This window comes from Diorhabda carinulata, chromosome X (genome assembly GCF_026250575.1).
Source record: "Diorhabda carinulata isolate Delta chromosome X, icDioCari1.1, whole genome shotgun sequence".
Lineage (NCBI taxonomy): Eukaryota > Metazoa > Arthropoda > Insecta > Coleoptera > Chrysomelidae > Diorhabda > Diorhabda carinulata.
In genome coordinates, this window is record NC_079472.1 from 60,617,873 (window position 1) to 60,635,063 (window position 17,191).

The window sequence follows — 17,191 nt, forward strand, 5'->3', positions numbered from 1 at the left end:
ATCTCTTCAATCTAAATTATCCAATGATAATTTGATAATTTAGAATGCAGTATTTCAATATAAAATATGATATCAATGTGTTATGTATTTTTTAATGAGTGATTCACGGTATGTATTAATCGAACAATGCTTCAAACAATTATCAAAATAGAATGCACATTCAGCAATCACGGATAGATAGAATGGTGACTAAAGAAATATTATTGAGCATTATCGTCACCAGTACGTCTTTACTTTTGCAGTAGTAGTTTGTAGTTAAAGTGCAGTTTGAGATATAGAAAAAAATATAAAAATTCAATTATTTCAAAGTATGTCAGAAGGAAATATAAGTATCGTGATGGATGAAAACAATGTCACTATTGCAAATTCAAAAGAAGTTCATCTTAAACAACCGAGATCATGGTATAGAATTCTTGAGTGCCAGATATATTTGATTATGGTGATGGTTGTTTTCGCTGTTGTTATTTCCCTTACAGTTAGAAAGTTTCAGCAGGTACAAATATATGTTTATGTATATAATTAATAAATATTTAGGAGCTTGAAGACATCAACATTGTAGGAAATGACATTATATAAATAAATTTCAACCCTTAATTTACCGAAAATAATCTTTAAAAATGTTATTAACATTATATATTTTTTGTTTTAATCTCTGTTAAATTTATGAAAATTAACAATTTTTTGATACTGTAATTGATATTGGTAGAACTGTAGTTTACTAAACAAAATGATCCCAGCTTCTAATGATGGTACTAAATTTTTTTGAAAAGCCCATCTTTTTATTAATTGAAACAGAAGCTGATTCCAATTTTTGAATGGAAAATCCGAAAAACTAATAAATTTTTCACCGCCAGTTCCAAATTAGGACGAATTCGTTACCTGGGAATCAAACTACATCGATTATACTGAATTTCCAGCTAAAAATCAAAATTGTCCATAGATAACAATTATATAAAATCATCTTAGTACTGTTTACAACTATGGGATACCAGAGGATCCAAAGTAAAGTATTAAGGTGCAATAGAATCACTCTATGATGTCTGTAACGAAGTAATTCACCATGACATCCCCTAGAATCCATCAAAGAAGTCATTAAACGTGTCAAATATAGTGAAAGGGTCAGCTCATCCCAATGTGCTATCCAATCAGTAAATTGTGAGCGATTATAGTGAAGTGCGAAGGTTAAAACGCTTGATGTTATCCGATCTGAATGATGAGCAAAGATAATTTTAGATATTTACGACATATAATAATAAAAACTGTATAATGAGAGTTAGATTGAAATTTCAAAGAGGTTACTCGCTGAAATAATTCTCCACAAGTCACATTAAACGCTTATTGTCTATTAGGTAGATTGCAGTTAGTCTGAGAGTTGAAAAAAAAATTATTTGAGTGTCTTTGAGAAATCAGCAGCTGAATTTTTTTCTCTATCCACACATATGTCGGGGTTAGATTGGAAGCTATTAAGTACGCAATCAACGCTATTGATATATCAGGGTCAATAATTTTTGAAACCAAAAAAAAATAATAGTAGGATGAAACCCATTGGAAAGGACGACAAAATAATGAAAATGAAAGGAAAAGGGTGATCTGCGGTCGGGAAGGAGAAGGGAATGGGTTTTTAAGGGTTACAACGTTTGTATTGACAGTTTTTCCACATAACCTTAAAATTTACGTGAAAAATTCGAAAAAAACCAAGGTTTTCGTTCTTATTTTATCTCAGTACAAGAGAAATGTTTTTCATGAAATTTTTTTTGTATTTCAAATAGAATGTAATTCATTTGTTTTGAAATATCGAAAAGTTCCCTAATTCTCAAACAAAAATTACACAAAAAAAGTGAAAACATAAGTAATTATAGTCTATTTAATAATAGTTTCCAAAAATTGTACATAATGATTAAATAAAATTCACGATGTAAGTTTTTTTGGTTTTTTTTCGGAGGAATTTACCATGGTGATGGTAAATTCACACCATCAGAAAGAAAAGATTCCGAATAAAAAGCTCACCCACTGATATTTTGACCTTTCAAATTTAGGCTGCTTTTTCGATATTGAATCAAAATTGAGTGAAAAAACAAATTCTTCAAATACAATACAGTGTGGTTGAGACATAACAAGGTAAGATTTCATCAAATTTCGATAAAAACAAAAAATTGGTTATTTCACTTTTTCATACCAATTTTGAGGTTATGTGAAAAAGTGTATCTTCAAAAGTTTTTTCTCACCTACAATTTTGCTTTTTGCTTACATAAGATTAGTAGTTTTGACGGAAATTGATATGAACCGTCTCTTATCCCTGAAAAATCACCCGTCCGTAAATTATTTTTTCTTATACAGTGTGTCTACTGAAATTGGAACCATAAGGAAAACTTTTTTTATTAGTGGTTTTACGAAAAAAAGTTATTGTTGATGAGAAGTTCTGCATGGTCCAAAAGTTAAAATGCAACCATCAGATATCAATTTTTAAAGCAGTATACGAGGTTTGTCATGACATTTCAATTTTGTGCAAGAGTAAAATATCTTTTTTTTACAATTTAGAAAAATGTTATAGAGTAAAGTTGTTTTAAATCAAAAGTTATATCCAAATATGCAATTACAGCCATTTATTATGATAATTCAGATTGTCCTTCAGCTTCGACATATCCACCTTCTCTTTGTAAACATTTAATTGTTTTCAAACTCTTGTATTACGTTTCGTATCACATTTGGAGTAATTTTTTGACATTCTTCAGAAATAATCCTCTTCAAATGGTCTACATCATCAAATGGTCCTCGCTGATAAACCTTCCTGTTTTAAGTAACCCCATAAAAACAGTCAAATCAGCACACCTAGGAGGACAAAAAACATCTGAATACTTGTGAATCTCCTTCCCATTAAACATATTTTCAAGGAGTACTCGACGTTTAATGTACTATAGATGGAAGAACCGTTGGAACCAAATTGTCATAAGGAAGGTCGTGCAAAAAATCATTTACTTGATTTTCTAATGATTGTAAGTATTTTGCGGTATTTAAGGAATGTCCAAAAAAGGTCCAACTTATTTATTTTTGTACATACCACACCAGTTTTAGAAGAATATCGGTTCCGAGTATTTATTACAAAGTTTGGATAACTGTTAGACCACCAACGACAATTTTGTGATGAGACGGCTCCGTTTGCCTCATTAGTTCTTGTAAAAAACGGGTCTCCATGCAGCTTTTCTTGGATCAGAGGGCAGAATTCAAAAGGAATATCGTAATCCCTTGGTAGTAACGTGTGTACAAATTGCGGTTTGTATGCATGATATTTATTACCTTTCAAAATATTTACCACTGTATCTTTACTTACTGAAGTAGTTTGGATTGCAGAGGCTCTTTTTCTTAATGACATTTTTGGGTCTTCTACGACAGAAAGCATCACTTCAAATTCAGTGTCTTCATTCGCAACCCGTTTTCGGCGTTTATTCTTAAATTTATTTTCTATACTTCAGCTTTAAATTTCAATTAAAATTTTTGTAACTGTTGAATGCCTAATATTTCTATGCGGATGTTAATTATTGAAAATATTCACAGCCTCTCGTATACTGCTTAAAAAAACTAATAACTGATAGTTGCATTTTAATTTTTGGATCATGCAAAACCTTTTATCAAGAATAACTTTTTTTTCATAAAACCACCAATAAAAAAGTTTTCCATATGGTTCCGACTTAAGTAAACACACTGTACTTTTATCTCACCCTCGTCCTGTTTCAACGAGTTTAATTCTACTATTATTTTCTTTTCGTTTCCACTCTCTATGATTTTTGAAAGCTTCTACCCTGGCCTATTAACTGAGTGTTAGATAAATGGAATTTTAATGATTATTGGTGTCAGCAATATTACGAGAACTCAACAAAAGTTATGCATATTATTTCACGAAATTCATCCATATCTCTCCATACACGGTAAGCAGGATAGAGAGGAAATGCAGAGAATTGGGACACGTTATGAATGTACCGAAGTAAGGTAGACCTCACACTTAATGCAAATATTCAACAGGATGTAATTTTCTCGGTAATAGACGTAGAAACGGCCGCGATTATCTATGGATTTATATTTTGAGAAAAATTTTTAATTAATAAGCAAAATTCTATTATTGGAGTGTACTACATTGGCTGAAGATAACTGGGATCGACGGATTGGATTCTGTACGTAGATTTATTTATTGATGTGTTAGTCTAGGAAGATTTTATTCATTTATATCCAATATTGATAATGAAGATAAGAATTGGATGCAAGAACGTCATATGCAAATATTAGTATTCTAAGAAATCATATTAGTCCATATTCTTTTCATGAAATTTTTAAATGAAAATTTCATCTTGCAAAATTGATTTAATACTGAATTTTATCCAATTTATGATGTAAATAGCAAACTGTCTTCTTATATTCTACATTTTTTTATTAAACATTTTTTTGAACTTGTTTGATTTGTGCTGTTTTGAAAAATTCCTGTTTATAATGTACTTTTTATCACTTTTAGTAGTTCGACTACTTTGCTTCAATGTTTTAAAAGAATTTCCAAATTTGGTGTCTTATTTTCTTTTTTTTTCTGCATCCCCTTTTTGATTTTTTTTCGAATACTGCTCTTATTTTGGTATATTATTTGCTTCTTAATACTTTTTTAGTGGTCCTGCTTTGCTTAAGAATCTCAAGAGTTTCACTGCAGGTGCAAATTTGAAGCATACTCTTTGCTTTGCATATTTCTTCATTAAAAATTCTGGTCAACTTGTTCTTTATATCTTATCCATCTAATTCTAGCATAATATCTAGCATATTACTCTTTATGATCTCATTACTTCCACCAGTACTGCTATTCTGCTTTAGGATTTTATGAGATTTTCTCTGCAAGTGCAAATTTTGAGTCTACTTCCTTACTTTATGCATTTCCTCTTTGAGTTTTTTCTAATTTTGCTTTTTCAATCTTATTATGGCATATTACTGTTTCTTGTGTGTGTTTTTATCACTTTTACTAGTGCTGTTTCAAGAGTGTTTCACTGCAAGTGCAAATTTACAGTCTTCTTCCTTACTCTATGCATTCCCTTTTAGAATTTTTCTCGTCCATTCTCTTTTTAACATATTATCGTTTCTCTTGTGTGCTTTGTATAACTTTCACTAGTACTTCAGCTCTGCTTTATAATTTCAAGACTGTTTCACTGCAGGTACAAATTTGAAGTACACTTTTTGTTTTGTATATTTCTTTATTGATAATTTCGATCAACTTGTTCCTTAGATCTTATCCATCTAATTCTAGCATATTACTCTTTATTATCTTATTACTTTCACTAGTACTGTTATTCTGATTTAGGATTTTATGAGAGTTTCACTGCAAGTGCAAATTTGGAGTCTACTTCCTTACTCTATGAGTTTTTTTTTAATTTTGCTTGTCCAATCTTATTATTACATATTATTGTTTCTTGTGTGTTTTTTATCACTTTTATTAGTGCTGCTGTTTAGCTTTGAGGTTTCAAGAATGTTTCACTGCAAGTGCAAATTTGGAGTCTACTTCCTTACTCTATGAGTTTTTTTTTTAATTTTGCTTGTCCAATCTTATTATTACATTTTATTGTTTTTTGTGTGTTTTTTATCACTTTTATTAGTGCTGTTGTTTAGCTTTGAGGTTTCAAGAGTGTTTCACTGCAAATGCAAATTTGGAGTCTACTCCCTTACTCTATGAGTTTTTTAATTTTGCTTGTCCAATCTTATTATTACATATTATTGTTTCTTGTGTGTTTTTTATCACTTTTATTAGTGCTGCTGTTTAGCTTTGAGGTTTCAAGAATGTTTCACTGCAAGTGCAAATTTGGAGTCTACTTCCTTACTCTATGAGTTTTTTTTTTTAATTTTGCTTGTCCAATCTTATTATTACATATTATTGTTTCTTGTGTGTTTTTTATCACTTTTATTAGTGCTGCTGTTTAGCTTAGAGGTTTCAAGAGTGTTTCACTGCAAGTGCAAATTTGGAGTCTACTTCCTTACTCTATGAGTTTTTTTTTTAATTTTGCTTGTCCAATCTTATTATTACATTTTATTGTTTTTTGTGTGTTTTTTATCACTTTTATTAGTGCTGCTGTTTAGCTTTGAGGTTTCAAGAGTGTTTCACTGCAAGTGCAAATTTGGAGTCTACTTCTTTACTCTATGAGTTTTTTTTTAATTTTGCTTGTCCAATCTTATTATTACATATTATTGTTTCTTGTGTGTTTTTTATCACTTTTATTAGTGCTGCTGTTTAGCTTTGAGGTTTCAAGAGTGTTTCACTGCAAGTGCAAATTTGGAGTCTACTTCTTTACTCTATGAGTTTTTTTTTTTAATTTTGCTTGTCCAATCTTATTATTACATATTATTGTTTTTTGTGTGTTTTTTATCACTTTTATTAGTGCTGCTGTTTAGCTTTGAGGTTTCAAGAGTGTTTCACTGCAAGTGCAAATTTGGAGTCTACTTCTTTACTCTATGAGTTTTTTTTTAATTTTGCTTGTCCAATCTTATTATTACATATTATTGTTTCTTGTGTGTTTTTTATCACTTTTATTAGTGCTGCTGTTTAGCTTTGAGGTTTCAAGAGTGTTTCACTGCAAGTGCAAATTTGGAGTCTACTTCCTTACTCTATTTTTTTTTTTAATTTTGCTTGTCCAATTTTATTATTACATATTATTGTTTTTTGTGTGTTTTTTATCACTTTTATTAGTGCTGCTGTTTAGCTTAGAGGTTTCAAGAGTGTTTCACTGCAAGTGCAAATTTGGAGTCTACTTCTTTACTCTATGAGTTTTTTTTTAATTTTGCTTGTCCAATCTTATTATTACATATTATTGTTTCTTGTGTGTTTTTTATCACTTTTATTAGTGCTGCTGTTTAGCTTTGAGGTTTCAAGAGTGTTTCACTGCAAGTGCAAATTTGGAGTCTACTTCTTTACTCTATGAGTTTTTTTTTAATTTTGCTTGTCCAATCTTATTATTACATATTATTGTTTCTTGTGTGTTTTTTATCACTTTTATTAGTGCTGCTGTTTAGCTTTGAGGTTTCAAGAGTGTTTCACTGCAAGTGCAAATTTGGAGTCTACTTCCTTACTCTATGAGTTTTTTTTTTTAATTTTGCTTGTCCAATCTTATTATTACATATTATTGTTTTTTGTGTGTTTTTTATCACTTTTATTAGTGCTGCTGTTTAGCTTTGAGGTTTCAAGAGTGTTTCACTGCAAGTGCAAATTTGGAGTCTACTTCCTTACTCTATGAGTTTTTTTTAAATTTTGCTTGTCCAATCTTATTATTACATATTATTGTTTCTTGTGTGTTTTTTATCACTTTTATTAGTGCTGCTGTTTAGCTTTGAGGTTTCAAAAGTGTTTCACTGCAAGTGCAAATTTTAAGTTTACTTCCTTGCTTTGTACATTTTTTCATTAAAACTTCATCTGAACTAATTTCTATTATGAAATTTTGTCATCTCACTCTTTCTTATATCGTTTTTATCACTTTTACTAGTACCGTTTGTGAAATATTTTCATATTTTATTAATCAAAGTTGCAGCTTATATATTTATTTATATTACAATTCAAGTTTGTCACATGCATTCCATTTTTTTCAGGCTCAGCAGATTTTACAAGAGAGGCATGAAAAAAGAGCGATTAACGTTATGGTTGCATATTTGGATAAATCGACTTCTAATTTGCACTGATTTGAACCGTTATAAAATAAGAATCAGTTTAAATGAAGCGTATTTATTAAAATTGATAAGTTATCTCAGTATCGATGATATATTGTAATTCCCAAGACACCTGGATAGAAAATAAAGTATTTAATTGAGCTAAAAAGTATTATGTAACATTAAATCAAGTATCGTAGTTTCGTGTCGTAGTTGATTGATTGATTGATCAAAGTCTCAGTATTCTAAGATGAGAGAAAAAAAATGATTTTTAATTTCATTTACTATATATATTAGCTTCCAAAAAGCTTCTTCATCTTAAACCATCTTCAGAGATTCCTCTGTTGGGAATCGAATAATACAGATTGTTGGTGACATTTTTTGCAAAATAATGAATTTATTCTACAATTTAACCGCGCTCTGTATCTTCTCGTTTATATCTGAGAAAGAGAATATATCAAATCTTATTGGCTCAAAATATTATCTTCTTCATCATAATTCAACCGTCTCCATACCTCTTCCAGGTCTTAAGATATCTATTCACCTAATCCCAATATATTTTGATCTGATAAGGCTTGTCTTCCTTTTATAAACACTCAATTGAAAATATTGTGGTCAAGAGAATTTTTGATATTCTTCAGAATTCGTAATCGTCAGTGTACGTAGTAGTTTCTCACTCGAAACTCGCCAAAACCACTTCGAAATATTTTGGGCCTCTGTTTCATTTGATTTCAATAGTTTAACTGCAAGTTCAAATTCGAATTCTACCTCTGAAGAAGTCCTTACCGTCTCCAGGGGATATATAAAAAATAATGATGATGGCGACATCGCTTTGAAAAACTGCAACTGTTCAAATACTGCTAATTACTTTCATTTTGAAATTTATAAAGCTATTTCTCAACTTTCACTGTTAGTCTACACATGAGGAATCTTCACAATTGAAATATTTCTTCTTCGATGTTTTTTATATACCATATGACATTTTTCGGTCAGTCAAAATACCACTAATAAATATTGTAAAGCTTTTCATTCATTTTCATTTGCCTTACAATGAAAAATAAGATGGTGTCGAACCTTTTTTCACGTTTGGATAGAGTGTGATTGCATTGGATGTTCGTACAATGTTAAGAAAAATTGTTATTCAGCTCATATATCTAAGGTCTATTTGATTCATCATGCTTTTAGGGAATTGGATTTGCCACGTCCCTACGCGTTTTACAAATTCCACCGTATTCTGATCAGGCTACAAATGTATCAAATAAACATTGAATAGATAAGTTTATGTATAGGATCTTCTTAAAAAAATTGTTTGAAACCAGTAACGCATTGCGATACCTTGAAGTTTCGAACAATATCATTTTGTAAACTAAATTACGTTCATAAGATAAATGGATTTCTATGGAAACTCGTTTAAACATTGAGTTGCCGTCTACCAAGAACTATTTATCATTTCAGCTCATGTCCGATTCTAGAAACCGTCTAAATTATCGTAAAGCACTAAAGGAAATATTTTCGAATAAAAATTATCGTTACGGTTTATCGTATCAATGATAGATATCACGGAGCTTCGAAAATGATCGATTATTTAATCAGTAATGAGACGTTTTTATCTTGAGTTATGAATTAAAAATTATAATCGATTATTATCGAGTGGTACTCGTTACTATTATATAATGAATGAACTAATAATAAATCATTTATTTTGGATTGCTATTAAACGTACAATTACTGTGAGTAGTTGGTGGAAAATTGTTATTTTCCGATAAGAATTTTTTTTAATAAGTTTATTGCTCATCTTCAGACTCAGAGAGACAGGTTGTTACCTGTTGAACAATTTTTGTACAAAGATTTTGTCTTTAATTGAATTGATTAGCTTCGGTTTTCGGTGCTATTTAGCTCAACATCTTCTGTAGTAGATACACGGGGTAGATTCTTCGTCTAAATTATTTATGGCTTCCTCCGCGGTATGCAGCTTTAGAGAATAAGATAGGCTGTATAAAATACTGCTGGTAAATTCACCATGAATATCGACTTGTTTCAAAAAATGCTGCCCAGCTAATATTCGAGTTTACAGCATTTTCAAAAATTATGTTTTTAAGTATTTTCCGATCAAAATCTTGAACATTATTTCTCCGTAGAGATTTTTTTCTTTTCTCCCGCCTTATAATCGGTATTATTGGAAGTTTCGTCTCTACGAATATCTCTTAACTGGTTGTTTGCGGTTTCCTCAAGGAATTCATATTTTTGTCCACCATAGAATGCCAAAAAATCGCATTTATGAGACGTTGAGGATCCTTTTTCTTCAGTTTCGAAAGCAGAGCGCAGTACACACCCAGCAAAAACTGAAGTAACAATCTTATGTATCGATTTCAACACTATGGAGAAGAGTTCGTACTCGTAAATCTAATTTGAAATCCAAGCGACTAGTGAAGAGAGAATAAGTATATGGAATATCAATACGTTACAATCTGTACTATTCGATTCGCTTTTGAGATGGTCTAAATCTCATTAAATGGCTATTTATTCAAATTAAGAAGCTGTTCAATTGCTAATGTATTGATTATATTATATGATGAGTCCAGTTAAGGATTATTTTTAGACAGTTGACCAAAGCGAATATGGATTAATTTATAGACACCCTTATTTCAAGATACAATATAATCACATTTTTCGAGAAGGTACAATTAAGATCTAGGTAGAACAGAATCGGTATCAAGGGAGTGATGGCCATCTTAAAACCACAATTTCATCAAAGTCAATTTTTAAAATCGAATCTAATCAATATATTAGCATTTGAACAGCTTCTTAATTTGAATAAATAGCCATTTAATGAGATTTAGACCATCTCAAAAGAGAATCGAACAGTACAGATTGTAACGTATTGATATTCCATATACTTATTTGAAACGTAAAAAAATGCATCAAGTTCGAAAAACTTACAATGATCTATAATCATAATTACGTAGAACACGATGAAAACTATCTAGTTAGCAAAAAATAAATCTCTAAGCTTATGGAATCCATCTGGATGAGACCAATTTGCTACTATATGTCGAATTATAGACTAACGGTTTAGAAAGAAACATCTTATCATACAGTCTAGGATTAGTGATTTCTTTTAGGCTGGTGCAGTAGCATGACTACACTGAAACGCAGGATTGCTATCGTAAGGATTATAATGGTCAACTTGATGTTATGTTCATCATGTTCAACAAACCTCTCTTATCTAAATGTTTCTTCAAGGAGTTGACGTTTATACATTTCCATGGGGAGAACAATGTTTGGTTTCTATCACCATCCACAGACTGAAGCAGTTAATACACAAATTTAATGTTTTTTAAACACATAAAAACACATCGATGCCTGATGTTTGTTCTAGGAGATAATCAACCTCATTGTTAATTTTGTTTGTAAATCTCAAAAGAATACTGTATATAAATAAAGAAAAACGAAACTTCAATTGTCAAGAATATTTTCGGATTTTAGAGACTTAAACATAGAAAATGACTGGACAATTATTTCTATTAGAAACATTCAAGCAACTTACCAGCTTTCACATGTACCTCTCTGCTGACTACAATCCCCAGAGCACTTTTTAACCTACACCGGTAGAGAGCAGCATGCACATCGTGTCTATATCGTTCGTTGGTGAACGGTGGGAAGACAAGAGAACCGTTGGGAAACAGCAGTCTGAGTTCAGACACCTGAAACATTTATGAAAACTGATTATAACTACGATGGAAGCGGTAATAAGTAGAACGAGCGAAAGTGTATTCCGTAGTAAATGGGAAATATGGATTAAGGAATAAATTAACTTTTGAGGAAAATTAAGCTTGAGGTGTTCTTACTCCTTTATATTAAAGTAGAAATAACAAATGAAAAATGAGTAGAGGAGAACTAAGTTCGAAGATTATAAGATATCAAAATTTATCATCATATATTTCGAATATCCACATACATCAAAAGAAAATGGGAATGGGTAAGTTCACACTGACTAGACACGAAGTGCTATTAATTTAAAACGTAACTTGTTGTACCACAAACACACGCACGTGCACGTCACTTGATAATTAGCTGCTTCACAAATAGAATCCTCAAATACGACACAGAGATTTTCACCAAGGTGTACCTCTAAGCTCAGTCCTAGATCCTCTCTTGTGAAACAACATACAAAATGTAGGAACTGAGATTACCGAGCCTCGTAGCATTCGACGACGACGTGAACGTAGTAATCGTGGCAAAACACTTGAAAAAGATCAACTTTTAATTCGGTCTTCGAAAAAATCTCTAGGTGGATATACGCAGGCGACCTGAAGATATGATGGAGCTGCAAATCAGATACCTGGAAGTGATGATCAATGCTAGAAAAGACCTCTGGAGTGAGAAACATCTACCTCGTCTTATGCCGAACTTGAAAGGTCTAAATCAGAGATGAAGAGCTTTGTTGTCGTCAGAGGTCATATCTGTGATCAGAAACGTATCACAGAGCCAGGAACCAGGAACCAGGAAGTAGGATTTTTTCATTTTATCGGTTGTGTCCAGAAAATTGCCAGCGCATATCAGATACCTGGAAGTGATGATCAATGCTAGAAAAGACCTCTGGAGTGAGAAACATCTACCTCGTCTTATGCCGAACTTGAAAGGTCTAAATCAGAGATGAAGAGCTTTGTTGTCGTCAGAGGTCATATCTGTGATCAGAAACGTATCACAGAGCCAGGAACCAGGAACCAGGAAGTAGGATTTTTTCATTTTATCGGTTGTGTCCAGAAAATTGCCAGCGCATATCAGATACCTGGAAGTGATGATCAATGCTAGAAAATACCTCTGGAGTGAGAAACATCTACCTCGTCTTATGCCGAACTTGAAAGGTCTAAATCAGAGATGAAGAGCTTTGTTGTCGTCAGAGGTCATATCTGTGATCAGAAACGTATCACAGAGCCAGGAACCAGGAACCAGGAAGTAGGATTTTTTCATTTTATCGGTTGTGTCCAGAAAATTGCCAGCGCATATCAGATACCTGGAAGTGATGATCAATGCTAGAAAAGACCTCTGGAGTGAGAAACATCTACCTCGTCTTATGCCGAACTTGAAAGGTCTAAATCAGAGATGAAGAGCTTTGTTGTCGTCAGAGGTCATATCTGTGATCAGAAACGTATCACAGAGCCAGGAACCAGGAACCAGGAAGTAGGATTTTTTCATTTTATCGGTTGTGTCCTGAAAATTGCCAGCGCATATCGCATAGCGTCGGGCAGAGAAGATCTATCGCACTGTACGAAGAAGAGTTAAGGATGAACGAAGAAACAACATAGGTCGTTCTCAAACCTCGTTTAAGGGAAGATGGATCCACCGATTTATTACACGGATGGATACTTGGCTCAGCCTGACACAGATGTTCTCTGCTTGCTTCATGAGGATTCCCTAGAGTGCCCGGCCAGTCCAGAAAGAAACGAAAGTACGCTGCAAGCATGCTTGATCAGACCTGGAAAACTGGAATAGGAGTATTAGTGAGGCCTAATAATGTTGTGGTGAATACTGTTTTATCAACGGGAACTGCCTGGGCAGCAACTAGCACGTTTACCGCTGAAGTGTAGATGAAACTGAAGAGAACAAAAGGAAGAGGAAGGGGCTAAATCGAGACGAAAGATGCAACTGATGTAAAAGCTGTATAGCTAGATCCTTTCGCAACGAAGTAATACTTTTCTACTGCTCATTCCCCTTCTTATTTCTTTTTAAGTAAAAGATTCCGATTGTGCTCTCTTTCCTTTTCTATTCGGCGCTGATGTGACTCTCCGTTGTCCCTAGAAGGAAATTATACTAAGCAAATTTCAACTTCAAGGCTGCTAATTTCAAACCCCGTATAATGTAATAGAAATATTGAAAAATTGCCGTGGTTTGTCATGTTCGATGACAAAAATTACAGAATTTCAACTTTCTAGCTTAACTGAAAAACTTACTTTCAGTCACCACCTTTTAAGGGTGATATATCGTAAAGGGGTGAGTTGAGGAAATTTTGTTATAGAAAAAGCCCAACTTAATTGCATGCTAGTGAATTTTATCGCATAAATTTAAAATCACCATGTATATTGATTGCTTGGTTTGCAGATCATGTTTTCTTTCATAGTTCGCTTTTCTAATCAAACATGGTTATTAAGCTGATATAGAATCAGAAAGTGTAGAGGACGAACAACTGTTCTAAGTTGAAGCTGAACACGTGAATTGGTAGTTTCATATGAAGATGCTTACCTGATGTACCGGTGATCCGTCAGCCAGAATCCATTCAACTTCTGGAAGAGGACTACCCTGAGCAGTACAGTCAACTTTACCACCTGAGCTGTTACTAAATTCCACTCTATGAGGAGGTTCATGTATGAACAATGGACCTTGTAGATCGACACCACCACCACAAACTAAACCAAAAGAACATTCTAAAGAGCTAAATCAACACAATTTTTGTACTCTAAACTAGATATTTTGCGGTATTTTAGACTCATAACTAGATGACGATATATTCTAACAAATTTTTAATTTCCGGTTTTTTAAGTTGTCAGAGTTTCCGATTTTTTTTTTAATAAGGACAGACAAACTAATTGGAATATAAATTTTCTAAAAATCGAATCACCCTACTGACTAGAGATGTGAAGTCGAAGTAGGACACTGCTTCCTGATTTCCCTGTCCAATTTGTCCCACAACAACTCAATCAGGTTGACTCTTTGCACAGAGTATTCGATATCGATATTGCTTCTTATCTAGGATCTGCTACAATGTTGTAGTGTGTGTTATACCACGTGGATTATACAACAAACAAAAAGCTACATAAATTGTGACTTGGTTTAATAATTTCGTCCCAAAAGCATTAAGTGCCAATACTCCAGATCGCTAACGAAAAACCTTAGGTTTACTTCAAGTCCATAAAGTTGTAGCAATCATATTCTGAAACTCTTGTATCTTATTATTGATAACCTAGCCTCTTTGATACGCAGAGACGTCGAATTGGAAGAAAGCGGTATCCTTCTGCATGATAATACTGAAACAACGAAGGACTTGTTGCGAATAATGATTTAGAATAAAAAATTTTTTTCAAAACTAATTAGATAGTTGAAAAATTTGTTAAAAATTATTTCAATTCTATTTTTCTTTTGGTTAAATGCAGACGTATCTTACGATATTTCAGGTGGCACTTCTATAAACTTTAGTCTCAATCCCCATTGACTTTTCCCTGGTTCCGAAATTAAATGAGCACCCATCCAACACATACTTTTTCTTATAATTACCAATACAGAATAAACAAACTAATTCTGTGTTCTTATAGGTCAACTGCCTCATAATTTTATCTATTCTTCTGGTGAATATTCTGATTTGAACCTTTTTTTATCACGCCTTGTATATTATCTATAATTAGCGACAACCATCTTGTCGACCGGTTACATTTTGATTGTTATTTTCAGATTGTGTCCCAAATCGGTAAAATCAAATTGATACATGACCACCCTTTGAGGTAGTTTTTATGGTTTTCTTTTATATTGGGAATTATACGTAGGTACGATGTACAGTTTTGAAATATAAAAGAAATGAGGCGATTTACTATAGAAATTTCCAATCAATTCACCGACTTCGATAGGATTAAATTGGAGTCTCAGTAATTACTAGAAAACTGAGGTTTCTATTTTCTCTTTATTCAATTTCAGAAGAAATTGAAATAATTTTTCAGTTTTTGTTGTTTCTGACATAAACTACGATTGATTTTTCTACTCTATTGTTAGTTGTGGAAATAGAACTCAATTTCCAGTATATATTCCAAACATTTGAATATGAATTTAGGTGCACTACGACTAGAAATGAATTTCATTGCAAAGCGCGTCTTTAGAGAATCTACACTAACGAAACTCTTCACGAAAAATACAAAATATTCATAACTCGATCACCACATGTAGCGTTTCTGCGATTTCCCTACAGCTTTGTGTACTAGTTCCTCAGCCAAATCACCATGATAAACAAAACATTTAATTATTAATATAACCGAATGAATATTGCGATTTGTTTCATTATTTTATGAGTGTACACCAGGGCCGGATTAAGCTAGGGCTTGGGGGGGCTATAGCCCCGGGCCCCAGGTCCAAGAGGGCCCCATCATTTGGAAATCATTCTGTATTTTTTGATGTGTTGATACCACAAATCTAACGTATAGATATTATTTTATTAGCCTCGGGCCTTATAAATTAATAGTTTATAGAAGTTTAAAATCAATGTATTCTCCTTAGGAGAGATTGAGAATTAGGCATACTTGTTTGATCAGCACCATCGAATTTTAACAGCTCTCCAGGTCGATTTGTACAGTCTTCCAACAGTCGCATTTGGCTTAAGTGGAAAGTTTGATTCAGTATTCTTTATATTTGATCAATTTCACAATGTTAATATTTTATTTGTCATTAGTTCGAGGTGTGTAATAATTTTTTACATGCCAAGGACTGAAAATGCTATTTCAGCCTCGGCGTACACAACATACATACAACAACGCAAAACTTTTCCAATTACACTGAGGGAAGAAAATAAATAATTGAGAATTATAAACATTTTATTTATTGAACAATATAATGTACTTAATGATATTTACAATGTCAATATTAATTTATAAATTATTTGCAAGAAGTAAAGTTGATTGCACGTCCAGGACAATTATTAATATTTATTGGATTGGATGCAGATGGAATATGTATGTATATCACTACTAGATGTCAACTGTCAACTGTCATTATTGAAGTGGCTAGATTCACATTTAAGGAAGTTAAAGATGTTAACTCCAGAGCGTCCCGAAAGTGTTTTGCGGTACGGAAATGTCAACGATCAACTTTCAGATGGCGTCGTCTAAAAAATTATTTATTGATCCGTCTCCAAATAAGTTCTCTTCTGAAACTAGTTTCCTGGAAGTCACTTTTCACAGATATCTTATTTTTATAAATATTATAACGATTATTGACAGGTGGTTCAATCGTGACTTATACTCATCACCCCAATAACAAGTTTTTAACGTTGTTATCGAATAATCTAGAGGGAGTTTTCTGGAATATTCTAGTTGCGTTTGAAGCGCCTACGAGGATATTATAGAGGATTATAAAAAAGTATCTAGTGAAAACGTCACTTTTCAAATATATTCACGTGTATAGAAATCGGTCCACTGTAAACTTTTGACTTCAACTATATTATTTTTTAAATTATTCATCAGATCATCAAAAATATATGGGATTTAGGTAAGGACTGTATGCTGGCCACTCCATATCTCGTAAACCGACTTCTGGAATATGTTCCTGCACGATTTTGGTGATTTGCGGCTTTGTATTGTCACGCATAAAAGTAAATTCGTGTCCAATTGATAAAATCTCCTCAATATATCTATCAGCCGTTAAAATCGTGAATACCAACTTCATAAGCACTCCGCTCTTCAAAGCAGAAATCTGTGAATTACTCTTTTGGTCTTCTTCGATCACTACAATATTCTTGTCTCTTCCATTTCACGTGATCCTGTGCAGGTGTGCTTGCCGA

The 17,191-nt window shown here is 32.6% G+C and overlaps 1 protein-coding gene and 1 long non-coding RNA gene across 4 annotated transcripts in view; one reads left to right on the forward strand and one right to left on the reverse strand.

Moving 5' to 3' along the window:
• The window catches only part of LOC130902472 (cell adhesion molecule Dscam2), a 104,998-nt gene that overhangs the window by 53,618 nt on the left and 34,189 nt on the right, over window positions 1-17,191 (reverse strand). For all 3 annotated transcript variants that reach the window (XM_057814647.1, XM_057814649.1, XM_057814648.1), the window contains exons 2-3: window positions 13,897-14,060; window positions 11,201-11,357 (exon numbers count right to left, since the gene is read on the reverse strand). In XM_057814647.1, the coding sequence (XP_057670630.1) occupies window positions 11,201-11,357; window positions 13,897-14,060 (321 nt within the window). The remainder of the gene's footprint in view (window positions 1-11,200; window positions 11,358-13,896; window positions 14,061-17,191) is intronic.
• Window positions 106-7,814, forward strand: LOC130902476 (uncharacterized). Its single transcript, XR_009060400.1, has 2 exons — window positions 106-493; window positions 7,597-7,814. It is a non-coding gene; the product is annotated as an uncharacterized LOC130902476 (long non-coding RNA).